Source organism: Thamnophis sirtalis, unplaced genomic scaffold (assembly GCF_051295495.1).
Source record: "Thamnophis sirtalis isolate CommonGarterSnake01/CBP01778 unplaced genomic scaffold, rThaSir2_p1.2 scaffold_6, whole genome shotgun sequence".
NCBI classification, from domain to species: Eukaryota; Metazoa; Chordata; class Lepidosauria; order Squamata; family Natricidae; genus Thamnophis; species Thamnophis sirtalis.
The window spans coordinates 80,742,011-80,767,069 of record NW_028261386.1 but is presented as its reverse complement, the minus strand read 5'-3'; the positions used below and the strand labels follow the sequence as shown (position 1 = coordinate 80,767,069).

General features: G+C 38.6%; 1 protein-coding gene across 4 annotated transcripts in view; it reads right to left on the bottom strand.

The window, feature by feature from the left end:
* The window catches only part of RGS17 (regulator of G protein signaling 17), a 74,238-nt gene continuing 49,179 nt past the window's right edge, over window positions 1-25,059 (bottom strand). For 3 of the 4 annotated variants that reach the window (XM_087718273.1, XM_087718272.1, XM_087718274.1), the window contains exons 3-5: window positions 8,851-8,940; window positions 1,941-2,175; window positions 1-616 (exon numbers count right to left, since the gene is read on the bottom strand). In XM_087718273.1, the coding sequence (XP_087574399.1) occupies window positions 428-616; window positions 1,941-2,175; window positions 8,851-8,940 (514 nt within the window). In that variant the 3' untranslated portion in view covers window positions 1-427. The remainder of the gene's footprint in view (window positions 617-1,940; window positions 2,176-8,850; window positions 8,941-25,059) is intronic. The other variant, XM_087718275.1, reaches the window with a different exon arrangement.

The window sequence follows — 25,059 nt, the reverse complement described above, 5'->3', positions numbered from 1 at the left end:
AATTGAAAAACTTGCACGCTTTCCAGTCTTGTCACTTTCTCTACCCCTGTCCACCCAAAACAAAAGGCCAGATGAACGTTAGACTATTTGTCTGTTCATTTCCTGCTTTCTCCATTTAAAAAGGAAACTCTTCTTAAAGTGCAAAATTGTTCCAGCTATTGCAGGGGAGGTTTCTTAGTGACATCATGAGGGTGGGGCTTCAGCAAATCAGCACCATGCACAGCCGGCTTCTGCTGCAAGGGGCAGTACCGGGTTTTTCCAGAGCTTGACTCTGGAGGGGAAGGGTACATTTTGGACTAAATGCAGTGAAGGTGCTTCCAGAGCAGCCCTGTTGCTTTAAAAATTTTACGTCTGTCTTCATCCTAATAGTCCTTACCCCACCCATTCCCCAAGAGCTAAATCAAGATTTCAAACCCCCAAATTATTTTTAAGTCTCAGAAGTAGAACTCCTTGTACTTTCGAGAAGAGATTTATAGATCTGAGAGTTCAAAAACCTAGGAAAAGAGTCTCTGTGCATTAATGTGTAGATTTGAAGTTGAGCATCTTCATACATGTGAGAGTTGGGGTTCAACAAATTTCTGTTGATCACTTCTCGCACCCGTGAATCTAAGCTAACCTAAGGAGGAGAGGAAAAGACAATGAAATGTTCACCTTGAAGAACTTATGCAGATCAATCAGCATATTTTTAGATTAAGTACAACTGGACTTACTGGGACTTTACCTATAAAGAATGATCTTCACAAACCCAATTACCACTGGTATGCCATATGTATTCCCCAGGGTGTCATCAAATCAATGAAACCAAAATTAAATCTATAAATTTAACTTGTCTGGACTAGAGATATTTGCCTTAGTCTAATGTCATTACAACACTGATGTTAAATATAATATTCTTTAGGTCCAGGACACATGTAGAAACCATATTGGCACTAAAATCAAATTACCATCGAATCTTTAATTGGGAAAATGTTTAGATTTGCCTTGGTACCAAATACCATACTTTAGGTTTTAAAAATTTCACTGAAATCATAACTGAAACAATACACTAATATTCATTTGAAAACAAGGATTCTGAAATGTGAAAGTTAAATTTGCTACGGATGTTTAATGTTAACATAAGTATCCCAAAGGTGCTTTTCCCAAAGGGAACTGGACTTTCTTGTTTTTTTTCTTTGAAAGTGTTTTACTTCTCATCCAAGAAACTTCTTCAGTTCTAACAAGAAGATTCTTGGATGACAAGTGAAATCTTTTCAAAGAAAAAAGCCCCAATCAAGTTGCCTTTTGGAAAAGCATCTCTGGGATAACAATAACTTGGATGATTGACAATCTCTAGAGACATAAATGTAAGTAATTAATGCTATGCTACAATAAACAAAGAACAAAGTAGTTTCTTAATGAATTTGAGAGGAAATTATGTTAAAAATGTAAGCATGCACTCCTAAATACTTTTACTATAGAATAAATCCATCTGAATTTTTGGATCCAGAATTTCTTGTCACGTGTAGAAAAAAATCAAGAATGCCTCCTGTTGGAAGAAATGGAAGGATGAGAAGTCATGTTTTCTGGGGATGGAGGCAGATGGAGGAAGGATTAACTGAAAATCCCTTATCCTTACTTCAGAGTTTTGCTCATGGAAATTCTGGATCCATTGCAATTTAATACAATTTAAATATAAATACACAGACACAAACACACATACATGAACACAAACACACACGCACGAACATACAAACATGCTACCATGGCTGAAGGTAGATTAGAATTTATCTTAACATCTAGGATTATCCCAACAATTTATTCATTATACCACCCCCTACTATCCATCATATGGTAACATTTTCTGACAGAGATTTCTGGTGGTGAGAAATATTCTAAATGTATTATACTGTACATGCAAACAGAGCCTTGTGAATATCCAATATTCTTTGGTAAAAGAGTACCTCTTTTGGCGATAGTATAGAGATGTAGTCTTCATATATAAGTCTGGCTTTTTCTTCAATAGCATCCTTGTTCTGTTCTTTTTTCAGGTCTTCACATGCTAACCAGAATAGGAGGTTCTCTTCGCTATATTCTGTTCGGAGAAATTCTCTGAAAATATTTCTACCGGCTGGTGTTTTCATCATCTTGTCAAAATTCTGAGCCCAGGATAGAATTTCATCAGCGGTGGGATTTTGGCTGTAAAAAAATAACAATCACAAAGACAACACCCCAAAGTGTCAGAAAAATATAAATATTCCCATACAGTGGTTTGATTTGCAGCTGGTCTTATAGTGTTTAATGGGATTTACCCCAATGAAGTAGGCATAGCGTTGAACCCTGACACCTGAAGAAGCCATATTGTTTAAGCCAGTTACAACTAGCTTGTTTCTCTAGATAGAATTCTCCTGGGCCACTCTGTGTAGTCTACAACCTCACTGAATGTATTTTATTTTCCATTGGATTTTGTTTAATAATAATAAAACTAGCCTGAAATGTCTTCGAATTTCCCCAAAGTATCTTTTCCAACCAAATGTTTATTGTGAAGCATCTCACTGCCTCTTGTTCAGGAACTCAAGACCTTCGAAGCATTCCTTCTTCCTAATTTTTCCCCACAAGAATCACCCTGTGAAAGATAGATTGGGCTAAGTGCGATGGTGGCTGGCCCAAAGTCATTCTCAGAATTTCTATGGCTGAGAATGCACTAGACCAGAGGTGGGGAATCATAGCCTTTTTATGACTTGTGGACTTCAACTCCCAGAATTCCTGAGCCACTGTTGCTTGCTCAGGAATTCTGGGAGTTGAAGTCCACAAGTCATAAAAGGGCCATCATTCCCCACTTCTGCATAAGACTCTAGATTTCTCTGTTGCCAGTCCAATGTCTTCACCACTATACCTCACTATCCTTAAATTTCTTATAGTTGCATTTTTGAGTTTACTTTATTGTTGTAAGGCAGTAGAATATGTCGGTACTGATTATTGTTGTTTTTACTTCTTATTAGCTAGTTTTCCACCACTTCGCAACATGCCTGACTGCCAAAAACACAAGACACCTGCTAATGTATTTCTTTGGAATTTAATAGACACAGGGAGTCAAAAAACAGCACTGGAAGACTTTACAGTGAAATGCAGGACTCATACCTGAACCACCTTCTAACTTTTTTTTGAAGAGGCTCTGAAAGTGATTTCTCTTTCTTCCAACTGGATTAAAAAATAATAGACTGTGCAGGAAAGATGCTCCACATGCTGTGAATTATGAGTCAAAGCCCACCAAAATAAATTTGCATCTAATCAGTGAAATTGCTCCTGCATTGGCATCAATGTTCAAGTGTAATCACAAATTCTCTTTCAAGAATGCACCAATGAAACATTATAAGGCTGCTTGGAATGGATAATGTTTTGGCCTCGTGGGTTGCCTTTTACTTCTTTTCAGCAAGAATACATGGTAGAAAGAGTTGGCAGAGGAAGGAAGGAAGGAAAATAACAATGGAAAGAGAAATCCCAGTGAGCTATCAAAAATGCTTGTTAGATAATGAATTTTTAACATGCAATGCTTCTTTTTTATATTGACCCCAGCATTCCCATGCTTCTCTTTATTTAGTATTACTGGCTTGAATGATACTCAATTAGCATGTATTTCTTTTGAGGTGAAAAATTGTAAATGTTTCCAGAATACAGAAGACAAAACAGGAAGAGAGCCACCACTTCATCCTCAAATTAAGCATTTTAGGCTATGCTTGGAATACTAACTTAAAACATTATTGTGCACAGGCACCTGAAATCCTATTCAGATTAGCTTTAATACCCATAATGGAAACAGTGAAGAAAAAACCAATGTGTGGTTCAAGACAACTCGAAAAGTTGTACCCAGTCTATAAATCATATCTATGCAACTTACGGCTTAGTTCATATTGTGTGGTTTATAGACTCACTGATCCTTTCCAGCTACCATTTGTCCTGAGAGAGATCTACTACTGCGACCAAGAAAGTCCTGGATTAATTCCCAATTGAATTCATGATGGAATGATGAGAAATTCCTTAATGCTAAATGCTTCAGTCATTGTTTTTGTAACAAATATCTTTTAATGTGTCCCTCTGCTTTGATCTGTTTATCTTGGCTTTTAATGAAAAATAAAACATCTTCCTTTTATTTAGGGAGAAAATATAGCTTTTATAATTAAAAGAAGTAGAAAGATTGATGATGGGCATTATTTTTACTCTATGTTTGATAATATTCATTATATATTTTTATATACTTATGGATTTCATGTTTTTAAAATCAATTTTATAATCCAAATATAGATTGCAAATCTTTAAATAATGTACGGTTTATTCTGTTTATTGGCACCTATTGGCCAATTATTGCTATCCTTGGTTAGCAGTGGAATTATTGGAATTAAAAAATATCACAGATCAATTAATAGGGACAGGTGAACTTAAAAGATATATAAAACAAGTATTATTTATTCTATTGGGAGCAAATTTGTATGCTTTGTTCCTATCAGACTTTATAATGGTATACTGACATCAAAGCACACTATTATTTATTATTCCCTGATGAGTTTCTGAACTTGGATGCTTTTATGCATCACATAAAATAGCTTACTGGCTTTATGATTCCCAGATCAAAAATCTGTTCAAAAAAATATTTCCAAAAGTATGCAAATGGATGCTGCAGATATATCTTTTATAAATAGTTTAAAGTTTTAAAGTTTTTTAAAGCATTTTTAAAGTTTTTCTTTGCAGAATTGAAGTGTCAAAGGACAAGCGGGACACTTTGTGTGTTTTTAAATAAATATTTCAGAAATTGATGTTTATATACATTAGGAAAACTGTGTGCAAAATATCTATATAACAAGATGCAAATCTTTTTTTTAACTTTTAAAACATTCTAAGAAAAAAACTTGAAGCTCAAATATTGTATTTTTTGGAGTATAAGACGCACCGGAGTATGACACACCCAGGTTTTGAAGAGGCATTTTTTTAAAAAAGTAGGAAGGTAGATAGAGGAATAGAGAGTGAGAGAAAGAGAGAGAAATACAGTAGGGAGGGAGGGAGGGAGGGAAGGAGGAGAGAGAGAGAGAGAGAGAGAGAGAGAGAGAGAGAGAGAGAGAGAGAGAGAGAGAGAGAGAGTAGTTAGGTAGGTAGATAGATAAAGGGATATATATATATATAAATACAGTAGTTAGGTAGGTAGGGAGAGAGAGAGTAGGTAGGTTGGTAGGTAGAGGGATAGAGAGAGAAAAATAGAGAGAGAGAAATACAGTAGAAAGATAGGGGGAGAGAGAGAGTAGGTAGGTAGATATATAAGGTAGGTAGGTAGAGGGAGAGAGAAAAATACAGTAGGTAGGTAGGGGAGAGAGAGAGTAATAGGTAGGTAGATGTTTCCAGGTGTATTTATCCATGTGCTGGAGAAGGAAATCACTGACCTGTAGCACCTAAAAGTTTGTTTCTGCTGGGACAGCACTTGACCAATGTAATTCTCATCAATCACTCTAACTAAACAGCTTTCCGGGGAAAAAGGTTTTGCACTCTGCAAACTTCCCCAAAAGACCTGTTTTTCATGAAAGCGGGCCCATTTCTTTCCAAAAAAAGGCATGAATAGCCTTGGGGAGGGGGGCTTGCAGAATGCTCCTGGGGGGGTGGGGGGCAAAAATGAGCAAAAAATGGCCCGTTTTTCGCAAAACCGGGCCATTTTTTGGTCAAAAGAATTGCATGCATAGCCTTATGGAGGCTTATAGAGTGCTGCTGGGGACTGGGGGGGAAGGCAAAAATGGCCCATTTTTTGCTCATTTCTGCCCTCCCCAGCCCCCAAGAGCTGTCTGAAAGCCTCCATAAGGCTATGTACAGCCATTTTGGTGAAGGGGAGGGGCTTCAGGAGGCAAAAAAATGCTGTATTCGATGTATAAGACACAGATTTTCAGTCTCTTTTTAGAGGAAAAAAAGGTGTATCTTATACTCCGAAAAATATGGTAACTCTCCTGATAAACTGGCAATAAAGAAGACAGAATTGTTGTTCAGTCGCTAAGTTGTGTCTGACTCTTTGAGACACCATGGACCATAGCATGCCAGCCCAGCGCCCCGTGTCCTCCACTGTCTCTCAAAATTTGCCTAAATTCATGTTCATTGTGTTGATGATATTATCTAACTGTCTCTGACATCCCCTTCTCCTTTAGTTAGTAATTTATGCTGTGATATGCAGTCTATAAAAAATGTCTCACAGTAGTAGGTGGCAATAATTGCCTAACTTTTGTTTGGATTTAGAAACTAAACGAGGTTGACTCTGGTTCATACTTGGATGAGAGCTTACAATGGAATTACAGGCATGTAACTTAAACTGAGAAGTTAGAATAACCTGAAAGGAGGCATGGGAGAATCAGTTTCTTATTGCTGTCAAGAAAATAGCAAGGATGCATCAAGCTTGATTTGGGGCTTTACACACACATGTGCACATGCACCCATGCACACACTTACATCAGGACTTCTGACATATGTATGAATGCATTTGAAAATTATATTACAGAGGTGGGTTGCTCCCGATTCGGCTGAACATGTAGTGGAAATCAGGCGTGGGTTGCAGAACCGGCAGAGACCCAGGCCTGCCATGTCCCTGGTTCCCTTGCCGCCACTGGGCCGCTGCCATTTTGGTTTTTAGTCGCACATGGGCAGTTAACGGTAAATTGTTCTGGGCACGAAGAACAATTTACATTGAACAGTGCACTTGCATGCAGCGCGCATTGCACGTGGGTTGTGAACTGGTAATAAAACTGGCAGCAACCCACCCCTGGTATATTACCATCTATTTGTGTGGAGACATACATTATCCAAATACTATAAAGGATCAAAAAATGAATCCTTGGCAGTAGATAACAGGGAACTGCTTTGAAATTAGACACAGTATTACAGAAACATACTTTGACCACAAGATGGCACTGTGATAGAGAACAAAGCCAGAGAAAACTAGGAATGAAAATTGTAAACAGAGAACAATTCCACTTTAAGAAAAGTGGCTTTAAAAAAAAGCACCTACGATTGAAAAATGCATCACCGGGATATTAATATTGTTAAATATTTCAGAATTATGCCCATAAACACAAATTAGGAGTAAATGCACCAAAATGAGAATTGTTATAATTTAATGGAGGAAATGATGAGCAATTCTCTATATGAGGAGAAAATATTGACACTTTTGTTTTACTACAAGAGTAATACAAATGCTTCCTGCCTTCCCAAAATCTCACCTGAAAAACTCGTAAGTTCCATTAAATAAAATCTCTGAATTTTAGACACTTCCTCCATTCTTATTGGCTATTTTAAAGTAAGCTATATACAAACAATCATATATAATTGTATGTATGGAAAGTATATATGTTCTCTTCTATGCCTTAATTGCTTTTTCATTGTTATGGGAAAAAAGCTTATTTTGGTTTGGGGCATTTCAGTTACGTAAGGCAATTTTATATGAGCTTTTCTTATTTATGCACATGCATAGAAAAATCTCTGTGGATTTAAGATCAGATAAGGCATACAGCCACTCCTCATTTAGCAACTACTTTAGGTAGTGACTATTTGGTAATAAACAGTAATAAAAAATCATTTTCTAACCAGTGTGTCCATTAATGACAACAAGAGCCTTCAGTGTAAAACTGATTAAGGCCTTATCAGTTTCAGGCAGCAGTGGAAGGCAGGAATGTTCTAATCAACTAATTAAGGTCACAGAGCTCAGCTTAATTTAATTTAATTAACCACATTTATATTCTGCCCAATCCCGAAGGACTCCAGGCGGCTTACAAAAATAAAGAGAGAAAAAAAAGACACATAACGAACACATAACGAAAGAAAATGGTTTAAAATAGCCACACCTCATACATTCATTCTAATCGGGGTTGGACCTCAACAGTGAGATCAACAGCCCAAGGCCTGCCGGAACAGCCAAGTTTTTACAGCTTTCCTGAAGGCCATGAGAGTGGTTATGGTCCGGATCTCTGGGGGTAGCTGATTCCAAAGAGTCGGAGCAGCCACAGAGAAGGCTCTCCTCCGGGGGCCTGCCAGCCGACACTGTCTGGCTGACGGCATCTGAAGGAGGCCCAATCTGTGGGATCTTACTGGCCGCTGGGAGGTATGTGGCAGTAGGCGGTCTCGAAGGTACTCTGGCCCTAAGTCATGTAGGGCTTTAAAGGTGATAACCAACACCTTGAATTGCGTCCGGAGACCAATTGGTAGCCAGTGCAGCTCGCGGAGGACAGGTGTAACGTGGGTGTACCTCGGTGCACCCAATATCACTCGCGCGGCTGCAGTCTGGACTAACTGCAGTCTCCAAATGCTTTTCAAGGGTAGCCCCATGTAGAGCGCGTTGCAATAATCCAGCCTTGAGGTGACAAAGGCGTGAGTAACCGTTTGAAGTGCCTCCCAATCCAAATAGGGCCGCAATTGGTGCACCAGACAAGCTTGTTAACTTCCCATTAGCATTTCTTAAGAAAACACTTTGCCATGGAGAAAAGTAGCTCAGGAAGTGAGACTGCAGTTGATGTAAGCCAGCTCTCCCACTTTTGAGGGGACAGAAAAGGTGAATAAACAGGTCAGCCATAGGACATAATCCCAGGTTGCTTGTGTCTCCTTAAGATGAAATTGAGATAACTTTATCTAAATGAGACAACAGCAACTTGGGATCTCCCTAGCATCTCTCTCTTTCTCTCCCCCCCCATTTCCTTCCTCTTCCTCCTTTCATCCTCTGTGTGTGTGTGTGTGTGTGTATGTGTGTGTCATGTGTTCACTTATGACCATTTTATTTAAAAACTGAATTGGAATATAGTCGCTAAACAAGTAGAAATGAACCTCAGCACTTTCCCCAGACAATACAATTGAAAAACTTACCACTCTTCGATGACCTGGATACTCTCCAGTTTGCTAGTGTGTGTCGGTCTTCCTGTGCTGTCCCCTCTATCTTCATTCCTAACAGTGAGGCTGCAATGTAGTACAACACTTTATTTTGTCTAGAGAAAATTAATGTAAAGTAATGAATGTAAAACATATAAGACAAGCCACAGCTTTAAGAGAAATGGCAGAATTTGAACAAGTGCAAACCAGTGGTTGACCTCCCAATAAGAGGTCTTGGAAGGCTCCCATTTAGAGTATTTCCTCAACTGTCATAAGATCAAGAGAAGGAGAATATGCCTTTTTAAAATTAAATTTTAAAATTAAAATTTCCCGAATGTTTCATTCAATAGGGTAATTAAATCTCTCCAATACATCTTTCTATCTGCATTAAGTAAAATCACATACATAGAAACATGCTGAGAAAGAAAAAGTATAGGTGTTTTATTATGCTTTAATTCAAGACTGAGTAGAAGAATTAAAAACCATTACATAAATTCTAACCAAGGGATTTATTTTATTTTTTTGCATATTTTAATAGCTCTAATTTAGCAGTGCTATTAATCAGTTCATAGCTCCTCTGTTGTAGTGGTACTGGTCTTTAATTTCCAAAATTTGAAATCATAACATTTTCCTTCCTTTTCTTATGAAAGGGGCTTGGATTCTTTTAAAAAAAATTTCAGAGCTGACCCCAGCCTCTGTTTAATTCCAATCTTTTAAGCACAACACATTACCTAATTTATATTTTTATATAGGCAGGCATATATAACATAAGAAAGTCACAAACAATTTAAGACACCAATCACTGTCCCTGTGCTGTGCCATTAGTTATCTTATACCAGGGGTGTCAAACTCAATTTCACTGAGGGCTGCATCAGAGTTGCGTTTGACCTTGTGGGGGGGGGCAGGTAGGCATGGTCTGGGTTGGCCAGCTCAACGTCACTCATCAAGGCTCCATTTCCACCACAGTGGCCTCCTGCAGCCCTCTGCCAGTAAAAGCTGAGTCAGGGAGGGCCGCATATGGCCTTCCCAAGCTCCCGTTTTCACTAGCACAGGGCTGCAGGAGGCCATCATGACCAGAAATGGACCCCAGGAGGCCTATGGGTGGCCCTCCTGAACTCCATTTTCACTGGCAGAGGCACCATGGCCAATCCTTTACTGTATCCAAAGGCCAAATCTAAGCACCCTATGTGCAAGATCTGGCCTGTGGGCCTTGAGTTTGACACCCCTGTTTTATATGTTTTAGAAACCGCATAATCTAGAGTAGAGGGGAGAGACGAGGATCCTGGAGGCAGGATGGGAAACAGCTGCCTCAAGCTGTAATGTTAATCCTGAAAAACTATCATCAGTGTTTTAATTAATGCTACAGTAGAACTGGAAGTTAAGTGTTTCTGTGTTGAAAATTTGCTGAAGAAATTCCCTACTGACACAAATGCCACGTGTGGTATCCCCATAATAGGCCGAGACCAGAGCAGAAAACTCATGTTGCAGAAGGATAAAATGAAGAACAAACCAAATGAGATCACAGAATAGCCAGTCACACATAATGTTAACATGTCTTAAGGTTCAGCTGTTAAGACTTGAGGACAAAAAAACCACTCCCAGTCTAAACTTATCCTCTCTGTGTGTTAAATGCAAAAGTTGTGTTCAATATATATATATGTAAGGAGTTAAATTATTCTCCAAAAAAATAGAAACAAGGGGGAAAAGTACAATAGCATTTCCTCAGCAGTATGAGGTGCTTGTCAGAGAATGAGCGTATGCACATGAGCGCATGAGAAAACTGGTAGTAAAAAAAATGGAAACCCACCCATTGCTTGACTCTAAGCAAAAATAAGCATGAGAACAACAAAATGTAGTGTTATCATCCAAAGGGAACAGACTCCAAGCTTAACATGTCCTCAATGTTCTCTACCAGAGCAAGATATTTATTTCTCAAAAGCTAAATGAGCAAGTGGTGTGGTAATATCTATGAGGGCATATTATTCCCAAGATAATGTCTTTGTCCAAAAGTCTAATTCTTTATTAGAAATGATTTCTTAAAGAAACAGAGTCAACACAGCTCTCGTGAAACATTTTTTGTGTTACAAAGAGTTGAGTTCAACTCAAAGGAAATGTTGCCCTCAATAAATGGATAAAATCACAGTCAAACAGGATGTATGGATGGCATTTAAATACATTTAGAATAACTGAAAATGAACAACGCTTTTTAAGAGTAAGGAAAATCATTGAGAAAACTACTAGTTTATGTGGACAATCCTGAAGAGGCAGAAAATGACTATTTTTAGGGGTCTTTGGCTATTTCTTTATTTAGCTTCTACCTATATTATTTTGCACTTTGAATAAATGGTATATGGAGGATTTGTTACTCCTTAGAACAGCGGTTCTCAACCTGTGGGTCGTGACCCCTTTGGGGGTCACATGACCTTTTCACAGGGGTCGCCTAAGACCATCGGAAAACACATATTTTCAAAAAAATACGGAAAACATAAAATAATTTTATGGTTGTGGGTCACCACATGAGGAACTGTATTAAAAGGTCACGACATTAGGAAGGTTGAGACCGACTGCCTTAGAATATCGGACCTGATACTGAATTCTTTTCTAATGAGGAGGTTATGCATTGGAGACGTTTGTAACCATGATCTAGTGCACGCAGTAAACTAACTTCAAGATTCTTAATTTTTCTTTAACTGATGCTATGCTGTGATTGCGCTAGAATCTACTTTTCCAAAGTATGAATTTTCTGAACATGTTCCATCCTTCCAGGCACCATAATGTTGGTACACCATAATGCCATGGCTTTTGGACAGTAATTGAGATTTTGCAGTAATTCAGCAATAAACATAGGACTGTGAACTCAGTCACTGGCCCTCTAGATCCATGCCCCTCCTGGCTTGATAAAGAGTCATGGGGATGGTGGGTGTCACCTGAGTGGGTCCTAGTGTGACCAATTCTTTGAATGTGGAAATTTTTAAGCAGATAGATGTTGAAATGTATGTAAAGAAACTGCTTCCTGGATGAAGTTTGTACCTTGTAACTATTGGCATTTCCTGAGAAAATTGCTTTCTGGGGGATTAAGATATTGAGCAGTAATGCACAGGTACACCAAATGTTAACACTCTGTGAATGTTTGTGTGTATTTCCATGCTTTTTCTTGTCAGAAGGTAATATCTTAGGTAAATACTTTTGTTTATTTTATTACTACATGGCTCTTTCTCCCATGAAGAATGGGGAACGTCCCAGAACAGTATACAAAAGCAAAAACTGAAAAACAATTCAATAAAATAAACTACAATAAAAAGTATGCTGCTTAAGTATTTAAAACAAAATTCAATTAAAAAGTAGATGGGTCCGGGAGCAGTTGTTATCCTGCCTAGCTGAACAGGATCTTAAACTGTTCTTTGACAACTGGACAAGATAGGGACCAGCTGAACTTTTCCCAAGAGACTGGCAAATAGACCTATATCCAGAGTGTAGTAGAAAAGTCATGGTCTGCTTAAAGGAAACAAGAACTGTGATCAATTTTGCCTTGCCAGTCTCCCAAGTTTCATTTCCAACCACTGAGTCTTAAAGACTTATGCCTAGATTGTTTTCTTTCCATTACCCAAACTAGATAACATCATCAGTGCTGGAAGAGAGTGGGGTCTGCTCTTGTTCTATATTTTAGTGACTTGCCCTATCAGTTTAGGAGGAACGGTTTTGGAGGTTTTTTCATAGGTCTGTTTACTGTTAGCTTATTCATTAGTTCCTTGATTGGGATATTATTTACTTCTTGTTTATTGGTCTGATGTTAACCTTGGCATTTATCTCTGCTCATCTGGGTGTTGATTACTAGTGGGGGGGGAGGTGTTTTGATCTTCCACCATTGTTTTTGGCTTATTGATTGTCGTTTTTTGAATGGTATGTAGATAAAGTTTACGTCTATGTGACCATTGATGGCCAATTTGCCAGAGTACCAGGCAATGGTGAAATTAAAAAAAAAAATTACTGCGGTTTTGTGATGGTAGTTCCACTTGGTGGGTATGGCAGGGGAAGGATACTGCAAAATCCCCATTCCCTCCCTATTCCTGGAGGAAGGATAGTGCAAAATCTTCGTTTCCACCCCACTCTGGGGCCAGCCAGAGGTGGTATTTGCTGGTTCTATGAATTACTCAAAATTTCCGCTACTGGTTCTCTAGTACCTGTCAGAACCTGATGAATTTCACCCCTGGTACCAGGCTTCTGTACCAATTTTTGAACTTAGCTTAGTCTAGGATCGTCACAGTTCCCCAGATGAAACTATGTCGAAGTCTGTCCATGTGTTGTGAAATTAAAGAGTTTGCCTTAATTGTTTAATTTTATCAGCCTTGAAAGCTTGGAGCAGGATGGGTTCTCACATAGCCTGAAGGGAAAGGAATGGAACTGTGAAACCTGGCAGGTTGTTGTTTTGAGGATGGGCTGCTTGACCAGGAGGAAAGTACTTTAGCAGTAAGAGAGGGAATGAGGAGTCCAATTGTCCTTCATTGTCACCTATCCATCACCTGATTCAAGTGCTTATTGTAGGGCTGTAAGTACAGGTTGAAATAAATCTTTCTTTGGGGCTGGTTGCAATTATCTCCTATGGACAGATGGGCCTTTTACCTAATTTCTTTCCAATATTCATTCAACTGAATGAATGAAACAAATGCAACCGTGAAGGAAGAAAAGAAAAAGACCCTGATCCACTGAGATGGTTAAATGAAAATAAAGATACATTATGTGAGACTATGAAAGTTTCTTTAAGCAGACTGGTTGAGTCTGTGCGGTGAAGGAGTTATTTATATTCTACCAGATTTCTAAGAAGGGCAAAAGCTGACAGCAATGCTTCTTTTTAGCTGAGAGATTTCATAAGTTCCTTGGTTTATAAGAAAAGAGGCAGTCTTGAAAGACTTGCCTAATTCTACTGTTTCCAAAAATAGTACTTTAGTTCCAAAATTCAAGACTGTTATTTCTGCTGTAACTGATATATTAAGCTGATTTGGAATGATATGTGGTTAGACAATAAACCTTGTAAAAGTAGGAAATTGGGCTGTGAGATAATAAATTAGTCAAAAGTTTCATATTTCACCTTACACTTCAGGGGGTGGTAATTTTTCTTTATCTGGTCATTAAGCACTAAATTCTGCTCAGCCATTCAATAAAACCAGATGTGTGTCCCTATAAGCTCAACACTTTTATTGTATTAAGTAGTGATTTCTAGCTTCTAGCTTCCCTGCTTCCAGATATTTAGTGCCCTATTTCCAAGTGTTTAAAAATATTGAACTGTTAGTTATACTGCTTTATCAGCAATTTTTAGAAACAGTGTCATAACTAAAACTCCAAACCAGTGAATAAATAATAACCAGATAATCTGGTCTGATTTAACTCTAAATGTTTAAAAGCAGATGGTAATCAGAGACAGAATGCCATGGTCAGATTTCTGAATTAAATGGGCTAGGTTATTATAGATAGTCTTCAACTTATAGCCACGATTGAGCCCAAAATGTCCATTGTTAAGCAAGACAGTGGTTAAGAGAGTTGTGCCCATTTTATGACCTTTCTTACCATAGTTGTTAAGTGAATCACTGCAGTTATTACCATATTTTTCGGAGTATAATAAGCACCTTTTTTCCTCAAAAGAGAGGTTGAAAATCTGGGTGCGTCTTTTACACTGAATACAGCATTTTTGCCTCCCGAAACCCTGCCCCCTTCACCAAAATGGCTGTGTAGAGCCTTTAGGAGGCTTCCAGAGTGCTCCTGGGGACTGGGGAGGGCAAAAATGATCTCATAATACTATAAAAAAAAAAGACACAACATTTAATTAATCAAGTGCTGAAACTTTCATATTCCTGCAGAATGTAAGCAATTACAGACAGAATTTCCACACAGCCACCCATCACTGTGATAATCAAGAATCACGGTTCTTCAGAAAAATTGGCACCTAATGGATTTTTGGACTGGGCCTCCAAATTGACACAGATCAAAGTGCTTAAAAAACACAAATACAGCTGTCTGCTTGGGAATTCCTAACAAAATGTTTTTGAATAGCTCTGGGTTGTCAAACTTGCGTCCTGCGGGCTGGATGTGTCACACGCTGGCCATGCCCATCCCCAGTTTAGCAAAGGGGGAAAAGTTGTGATACATCATGTCTAGACGCAGTGACGACGCAAGTTGACACCACTGGAATAGCTGGTCTTAAAAGAATGCCCAAGAGATACCCATCAAACTTAAATCACAGCATGCAATTTCTTCAGTCTTATTGTGAAAGGTGATCATGAAAGACAAAAAAAAATAAAAACTAATCATTCATATCAGACAAAAGAAATTAACATTTTAATCATTATCCCCAAGACTGATTTCTCTATTTTAAAAATGCCTTACAGAAAATAGTTCCTCAATCAGGACTTATTGTATATTTGCAGAGTAAATATTTGATAGGTGGAGTGACTTATAGGCCATCAACCTTGGGCACCGCACCCAAGTTGCAAAGAGTTTCTCAGTAGAAAGATCATATTTGGCTCTGAATATAATTATTCTGTTTCATGCCTAACAAAACATCACCAGTATGTTTGATGGGTTCAATTTATTAGGAATTCATAAATAAATATTTTGGTCACATTAAGTTGATTGATTCTAGGAATGCCACACAAATGAAAATAATTGAAAAGTAGTAATTGTTTCTGGAAATATATCCTATCTTTAAAGAAGCTGCAGAAAGCAATGTACTGAAAGAATTGTTAAGGATAAGGTGACCAGATGTCCCGATTTCGGCGGGACAGCCACAATTTCTAACAACTTGTCCCATGTCCCGGGGCGTTTTAAAAAAGTCTCGATTTTCTGGCTTCATGTTGAAAGCCCAGTAGATTTGCTTAAGAAATCCTAACCGGGGCAAGACAAAAGACACTCTGTCTAACCTCTCTCTCTCTGTCTCAGTACTTTCATTGAAGATATTAAAATGTTAAAGCAACAAAACGGACCCCCCGCACCCCTTTTACCTCATTTTATAAGAAAAGATGACCCAGTACCATAGAGCTTCAGGAAATACTTTGGCTAGAAAAGTAGCGAGTGTTCCTTCCTGGATTTCCCAGAGGGGAGGGGCACGGAGGTTGGAGGTCGGTTCGTGTGGGAAAAATGGTGAAATATTTTTCTTTGAAAAATATTTCCCTGGGACTAATTTCACCATTTTAATTTGCTCAGTTCTTTGTATTAACATCTACATCATTCTGGATTGACTTGGAGTGCAAGCCTGCTGGTAAGTGAGCTGGGTTTTTTTCTTTTATTTTTTTAATGTATTTTAAAATAATATTTTATTTATTGTGCATAGGATTTTTTAAAATAGTTTTATTCTGTGTGGATTCTTTTTTTAAATTGTCTTAGACTATTTAAAAAAAGATTCTATCCAAAATACAAAATACCAGCTGCAGTTATTCACTTAAGAACTGTGGCAAGAAAGATGGTATAGTGACCAAAGTTACAATGGCATTGAAAAAAGTGACTGATGACCATTTTTCACACTTAGCGACCATTTTCACACTTAGCGACCGTTGCAGCATCCTCATGGTTATGTGATCAAAATTTTGATGTTTGGCAACAGGTACAATTTATATTTGTAAATTGTAGTTATGTTGAAATAAAAAAAATATTACAATACTATTTTTGTGTTGTATGAAAAATTTTGTTGCTCCGTATAAAATTTTTAATCAACCCCCCCCCCCCCTGATCAAAGGTGTCCCTCTTTATCAATCTGAAAATCTGGTCATCTTAGTTTAGGACCTCTGTTTGGCTTTTGATTTTTTTATAGGTAAAGAACATGTTAACTACCATATCTTATAGCTTCTTGACCTGTTTTCTAAAAAGTGAAGCCAACAATGTGATTCTCCTATGACTAGAAAAATTTGCTTGGAAATGATTGTTCAGTAAACACCTGACAATGGATTCATAAGCAAGCTCCTTCAATTCTTCTAAAATCTTGCTTCACACAAAGTAGGTTTGTGCTCAGTAGTGTGTGTGTGTGTGTGTGTGTGTGTGTGTGTGTGTGTGTGTGAGAGAGAGAGAGAGAGAGAGAGCAAGTGGGAGGAGGGAGGGAGGGGAAGGGGATGCAAAGACCTCAGGCATCTTTGCAGAATAGTAAATACATATGCTGCAAATCCTGATCCACATCCTCATTTTGCAACTGGTAACACTTAACAACTTTGCTGAATGAAATCCAAGGATACTATATCAAAGTACTAAGCAGTCAGTTCACCATGTACAGTCATAAATGTCAGCCAACATCACAGCAGTATTTTCTCATCTTCTCTATCAAATTGCCAGTCAGGCTGCTGCTTTATGATTTGCCCAACTGAGTACTCTTGCCAGAGGAAGAGGCCTAAATCACTGGATGCCTTGAGACAGATCGGATTAAAAGAAGCTGTGAGAAAGCATGGGAGGGTTCCAAATGGAAAACTGAGGAAGTAAGTGACATCACATGTATCATGACATAATAAAATCCTGGAGCCTGAAAATTAATATAGATAGTGAAATTTCAATACAAGAAAATAGCGAGGAAGCCTCAATTTCATTCCTTCCTTCCCTCCCTCCCTCTGTTTTCTTTCTTTTTTAAAAAAATCCTGAAACTTTAAAAAATTGGGTATAATTATCAAATATGTCCCAAAATTGCTGTAAAAATAATGACAAAAGCACGGCTCATGTACCTATTCGCGGTTAAATCCATACAAGGGAAATAGTCCTTTTAATAAAATACTTATATTTGTATAACGAGGCCAGGAAGAAGTGCTTTCAGATTACCAAAGCAGAGGGAAAGAAATCATTTTTTATTTTTGGGTTTTATGCCAGCTGCTGATTCCAAATTCTTAGTTCACTCCTGGAAGCTGTTGGAATCCTGTGTTCCAACACTGGTATGGTACTGTTATAGGCCCAAAAATATCCATTCCTGAAGCTGGCTAAAAAATAAAAAATCTATGTGTCATTTGGAAGGCTAGGGATCCTCAACCAATTTAGACAAACTGTAATTTCACATCTTGTAGCTACTGTAAGTGTCAACCTCTCTCCTTCTTTCAGTATTTTCCTTTCAGGTGTTTGAATAATACTTCGTTTTGATCATAGCAAAGCTGTACAAACACTATGTATGAAAAATCTATGCAAAAACCTTTATGCAAAAACTCCTATTTGCTATCTGAAAGTGGTTCCTCTCTTCACAAAAAGAAATACAGTCATCTTTCCTGGTAACATTTCTTCCTGGAACAGGGAAAACGGTTATTAGATGTTGGCATGGGTTCAGGAAGGCCAGCACAATATGAATAGCGAAGGAAAGACATCAGCCGAGGAAGGAGGCCCAGCCATAGGCCAAAAATACAAGAAGACATTTTTCACCTGGACTTTGTTCCCTATTTCATTTTCTCATTGGTAAGCTGCTTGCCATTAGAGAAACAGAGTGCTGTACATCTTCTTACAAAGTAGGAAGCGAAGCTGAGTCTTTCTAATCAAGACAATATGAAGATGGTCTGTCCCTCTAGTTATTTAGGCTAAAGTTAGTTATTGTTGGGGAATAGCTCTGATGCAACTAATGGCTGTGGCTACCTGTAAAATATGGGCTGAACTCTTTTGTTCTGTACTTTTTAGTGTGGTGTCAGGAAGAAAAGGGAAGACAAACACATCCTCACTTGCTCCCTCTTGATTTTAAGCATCGCTCCATCTAAAAATGAGTGCGGTGTTACAAGACAGAATGACAGGTTATTGTATGTGGGAATAACCAGGAGGAAGCCCAGACAATGGTGTGATAAACAAAGTCTCAGTCCAAAGGAGCGACGTGTTGGAGAAATCGCCTCAGAAGGGATGTTTTGGGGAGAACAAAGACAAGGCATGGGTGGAGTACTTTCAGACTTGTGAAGTTATCACAAGTGAGGTACTCCAGACAAGAAGCATCAAGCATGAGCTGGTGAAACTACCTTTCCTATATGGTTACAGTAACAGTAATCAGATAGAGGGGAAAGTACCCCTCTCCCTCACTTTAGTTTACTCTCCCAAAACCAGGGAATGTCTGAGACATTTTCTCTGCCCCCATCCTTCTTTCCATCTCAGATTTGTTTATCGGACTTGTTTAAGCTGTAGATCTTCCTCCTTTCTCCCAAGGCATTCCCGCATACTGTTGCTGATTGGGTGGCTTCAATTTTAGGAAGGGAAGTTCTTGCTTCCCTTGAGGAAAAAAATACCACTAAAGCTGTCATCTGAACTGAATGGGAAAGGAGCATCTACCTTAGCTATATCTCAGATGAATATTATTATTTTTCTATAAGTAATGGAATATAAACTGGATGAGTACAGGTGCGATTTATTACTTTACAGCTGAAATTGAGAAAATAAAATTTAAAAAATTGAGTAAACCCACATCTTTGCATGTACTTCTTTCTTCCTTTCCTTTCCTTAACATTTTATCAAATGTTTACTACTGTACTGTAAGCTAAATGTAAAGTTTAGAAATTTTTATTATTTCTGCCTCATTTTTAGGGACAGACCCCTTTGTATGAAAAGTAAACTCTGATAACTGATAAGGAAATGAAGATATGACTTCATCATCCAGTTTAGTGACTGAATAATTGAACCATGTCAAACATGCAAATCAGCACAGGAAGAAAAAGAACCAGTTACATTGTTCATCTTACACATACTGCCTTCCAGAGTCAGGAAATGTTAGACAAGTATAGAAGTGTTCAATCATAACATTCTCTCACTTTCAGCCTCAAAGCTCTAAGACAATTGTACCAAGTAAATTGGTACTTGGGAGTGCGCAGGTAATATGTAGATAACTTTTAGACAATACAAAAGACTTAATACTTCCTTAGTTGGGAAAGTTCACAAAAATGTGAAGAACCTTGATTCAATAATGAATTGTTTCTAGCCAGTAGAAGATGAATAAGAAGGATTATTTGTCTTTTTAAAAAAATGAAATAATCTTTTTGCTTTGTTCTTACGGTAGCTTCCATGACTCAGTGTACCTTACTGCATAAATAGTGTAGTAGTTTCCTAATATCAAAACAATTTAAAAGATAGACTAAAACAGAGGTGTCCTTAAATGGCAAAATATCTAGTATTTCTATTAATGGTGTAGAGATACTATCCACTAAAGAAGGTGTGAATTATTTAACTATAAAGGTAGAACAGTTCATTCTCATTCTGAGTGAAACTGTGGCTGGAGTGACCCCCCCTTTCTATTCTGCCAGTCCAACTTTCAAAAATTTACTGCAGAGATACAGCTTTAGGCTGAATCAATAATATCGCTCAAGCAGCATATCCTTGGCTCATTTGTATTGCTCTGTTCCCTAGAAATGTAGCTATTAAAGTCTTTCTTCTGATTAGCAATGCATTTTCCAATTCCTTAATAAATATGAACTTGAAAATTCCCACTGCCACTGATTAAGACAGGAGGAAATGCTCTGAAGAAATACCGTCACTTCTCCAAGCTGACACTTTCTAGATGCACTCAAAGTTATTTTGCCATTTGTAGGGTTTATAGGGTATCCAGATGGAGAAAGATGATCTGAATTCTGCTCCAAACAAGTTGCTTTCATCTTTTCTTGCTTTCTTGGTAATCAAATCTAAGTGTCTTAACCCATCAGAACTATTTTCCATGGACATCCTTAAATCACCCAGAGCTTTTGGATGCACAGGTAAGCCGTCCCAATGGCAGGACAGATCTGGTGCTGAATTTCACAGCCTGATGAGGATATCTGGATGCCCATTGGATGGCAACAGAGATGAAAAAACAAAAACTCTGCTTCCATTTGATTGATATCTGGATTTTTGCAGGCCGGGTAGTCCTATCCAACTCTTTTTTGAAGAAATAAGATAAGCGGGGGAAAGAAGCTGCTTCATTTCCTCTACCAGTATGATTTCATCCCTTCTCATCTCTCTTTTCCTCTCGGCACCCAGATGACTTCATGTCTAATGCAGAACTAGAATTCCCAGTCTCCCACTTTCTAGCTTTATGGCTTTAATTACTCCACCAAACTGGCTCTCCTGAATTCCTTTACCAAGAAAAAGGAATGCCTTTATTTTAATTCTTCTCAATTTAGAAGGACTGGCTACTCAAGCACAGTCTTCAATTGGCATCATCATATTCCTAGCTGAAAGAACATTAAAAATATATAGGTACTTCTGGTATTAAAACAACAAAACAACAGACCAAGAAACCAGCTTTAGATTTAACCATGCTAGGATTCTACACATTCCAACAACAAGGTATTAGGACAGATATCAGTGACGAACCTTTATTTGTGCAATACAATCTCTACACAATCTATGGAAATTCTCAGTCATTCAGGTCATGGTTGCCTCAAAGGTGCTTTTTCAAGAGGCATCTGGACTTTCCATTTTTTCTTTGAAGATGCTTTGCTTTTCATCCAAGAAGCTTCTTCAGCTCTGACTGGATGGTGGGGAATGGAAGATTTATACTCTTTGCAGACAGCTGGTCATTTGCATTCTTTTAAAGAGTCATTGAGGCCACCTGGAGGTCTATCTATGTCATCCCTACCATCCAGTCAGACCTGAAGAAGCTTCTTGGATGAGAAGTGAAATATCTTCAAAGAAAAAATGGAAAGTCCAGATGCCTCTTGAAAAAGCACCTTTGAGACAACCATGACCTGGATGACTGAGAATTTTCATAGATTGTGTATAGATTGTATTGCACAAATAAAGGTTTGTCACTGATATCAGTCCTAATACCTTGTTGTTGGAATGTGTAGAAAGTTTCCTCTTTCAAGTTTTTCAACTTATCTCTTGAAAAAACATATTTGAGACAATCTCTACATAGGTGTCCATGGGGTGGGGCCCAAAAGCAACTGTGGTGACTAGGAGGGTGTGATCAAGACGTATTGATCTGATTTTTAATTCATGTTAAAAAGTTTTTTTTACAAAACTGCAGCATTCTTGTCATTGCATGTGCTACAGAAACTCTGCATTCTTTCTCCTAGGTCTGTAGCAGATGTGGTATTTAGCAGTTTCTGACCAGTTCTGGAGAACCGGTAGCGGAACTTTTGAGTAGTTCGGAGAACTGGTAAATACCACCTCTGACTGGCCCTGCCCCCATCTGTTCTCTGCCCCCGAGTCCCAGCTGATCGGGAGGATCAGGATCGGGGGGGGGGGATTTTGCAGTAACCTTCCCCCAGAGTGGGGAGGGAATGGAAGTTTTACAGTATCCTTCCTGTGCGACACCCACCAAGCCATGCACACAGAACTGGTAGTAAAAAATTTTGAATCCCACAACTGGTCTGTAGGCACCTGCACCAATCAGAAATGACCTGAACAGCTGCCTTATTGCTGGAGCTGAACAGCCCAGAGTTGGAGAGTTAAAACAGATCCAATCAGCCTTTCCCAATCTGGTAAATGTCAACTGGGTTAGCTCTGTATGTTTCATTATTCTTCCAATTTGCTATGTATATGTCATAATAATTATAGCAGCCTTTAGAACTAAACTTTTTATGTTTGGACTTAGTTCGTAGGTCTGTGTTGTATCATTCTCAGTCTATCGTATCCTTTAGTTTAAAAAAATCTTCCATCTCAAACATGAAAGATGAAAGATAACATTACAGGTAGTCCTCAACGTATGACCACAATTGAGCCCAAAATTTATGTTGCTAAGTGAGAAATTTGTTAAGTGATTTTTGCCCCATTTTATGTCATTTCTTGCCATGATTTGTTAAACGAATCACTGCAGTTGTTAAATTAGTAACACCATTGTTAAATGAGTCTGGTTTGAATTGTCAGCAGTAGTATTTCTACCACAACCTTGAACCTACCCTGCTAATTTTCTAGAGCATGGAACTTCACATGGAGATTTGTCCCAATCCTAACAAGAATTTTGTATAAACGTACACAGTATTAGTGTTGACAAAAAACACATACCCTGGAGCATTAGAAAAGTAAAGAACGATGGTATGTGAGCTCTGGATGTTTGCAAGTTTGTATATAGACAGATATATGGTATTTTGGATCCTTGCCAATATAGTTTTTTAAGAACTCCCTGCTTCAAAAGTCCCAGTCAAGAATTATTAACATAAATAAATTAAGCCTGCTTTTGAAGAGTAGTGGAAATATAATTTAATTAAGCCATTAGTCCTTGGCAGTTCTTATATCATATATAAAGGGTATACACAGGTATGCTCAACTTACAACAGTTTGCTTAGTGACTGTTCAAAGTTACAAAGTGAAAAAAGTGACTTACGACCATTGCAGCATCCCCACGGTCACATAATCAAAATTTAGATAGCAATGGCACTTAAGACTTATATACCGCTTCAGAGTGCTTTTACAGCCCTCTGCGCTCCCCTGCTAGAACCTCCAAACAAGCTCAGAGTCAGCATATTGTCCCCAACAATCTGGGTCCTCATTTTACCCACCTGGGAAGGATGGAAGGCTGAGGCAACCTTGAGCCTGGGGAGATTCGAAATGCCAAATTGCAGGCAGATGGCAGTTAGCAGAAGTAGCCTGCAGTACTGCACTCTAACCACTGTGCCACCACGACTCTCAACCAGCTTGGCAACTGGTTCATATTTATGACGGTTGCAGTGTTCCAGTATCATTTGTAACCTTCTGACAAGCAAAATCAATGGGGAAGCCAGATTCACTGAACAACTGTGTTATTAACTTAATAATTGCAATGATTCACTTAATACCTGTGGCAAGAAAGGTCACACAATCGGGCAAAATTCACTTAACAAATGTCTCACTTACTAGAAAGAATGAATGTTGGTCTCAATTGTGGTCTTAAGTCGAGGACTACCTGTATTCCCAATTTATCTTCCAATTTTTTAAAAAAATTCACTCGCTGTCATTTAAAGGTGAGCATTTATGTCCCATCCCCCTTTTCAGAACAGCAGAGAAACACTTATCTTGTGTTATCAGAAATCTGGGATAAGTGATATACAATGCGTTGATGTATTGGAGATGCTGCCAGGATCAGGTTTGGCTTTGTGGTGAAACAGATTACAGCTTAATTCATACATTTAGGGAAGCTTCTGAAATGCAGTGAGATAGGAAGTCCAATTTTCCAGAAAGGCAGTCGATTGCTGAAAAAGCAACTCTGGGGAGAGACTGCCTAAAACATGTGCACAACAATGATCAGGGACAACATTCCCATTTATCATCTGCAAAAAATCTGCCCACTGCATCCAAAGACTTATGAGAGGGAGTCATATTTTGAAAAGCTTTGGGGAATGCTGATCAGAAGTGGGATGGTGCGAGAACAGTCCATGCTGATTAACTGGACATGTCTAGGCAATTAGAGAGTACAGCTGTGGCACCAAAGTTCGGCTTTCGTGGCAAAATCTTGTGTTTCAGCTCACACCTGGGATTTCATTAAGAGGAAGGGTGACAGCCTAATCTCCATAGGTTGTACATAGAGTCACAGTTCTCTGAATGTGGATGTGGAGAGTGGATTTGATACCTTCACCCTTCAGAGTGGATTTGATACCTTCACCCTTCAGACCTTCCGCACAGCCCTCAAGATCTGGCTATCCCGCCAGGCCTGGGGGTAAAGACCATAGTTTGCCCCCGCCCGAATATTGAATGAATGTTGTTTGATCTTAGTTATATATTGTATTTTTATGTTATTGTATGTCTTCCCCTCCCATAAGTTGTTAGCCGCCCTGAGTCCCCTCAGGGAAAAGGGCGGCCTATAAATAAACGCAACCAACCAACCAACCAACCTTCTGAATCTGAAGGGGGGGGAGGAAACTGTGCAACTTAAATGACCATCCCATCTCACCCCATCTCTGTCTCTTCATTTGTATCTTTCACATGAAGAACAAGCAAGCAAGAGGGAAGAAACAATCGAATGGAATATTACCAATGTGAAAGTAAACTTTCACTCATAGTAGATTCTTCTTTTTACAGAACTGGTAATTTGAGCTGCAAAGACTATAGAAGGGAGCAGTGGTGGAATTCAACTGGTGTAACAATTGGTTCGCTGAGCACAGTACGTTTGAAAACAGCTCTAAAATTTTGGACTGCTCCCATCTCAAGTCTCTTCTTTGGAGGGTCTGGTTGCTAGAGGGCACATGATTGGGGAGGTTCTGAGATCCAGAGGGCACCAGATTGGGGAAGACTGCCATAGTTCCCCATGAGGAAAATATTCTATTCCCATTTAGTCAGAAGAAAGTAGAAGGTTGAACTCGCTGATATTTTGGGATACTTTGGGACCTGATGCCCTCAATC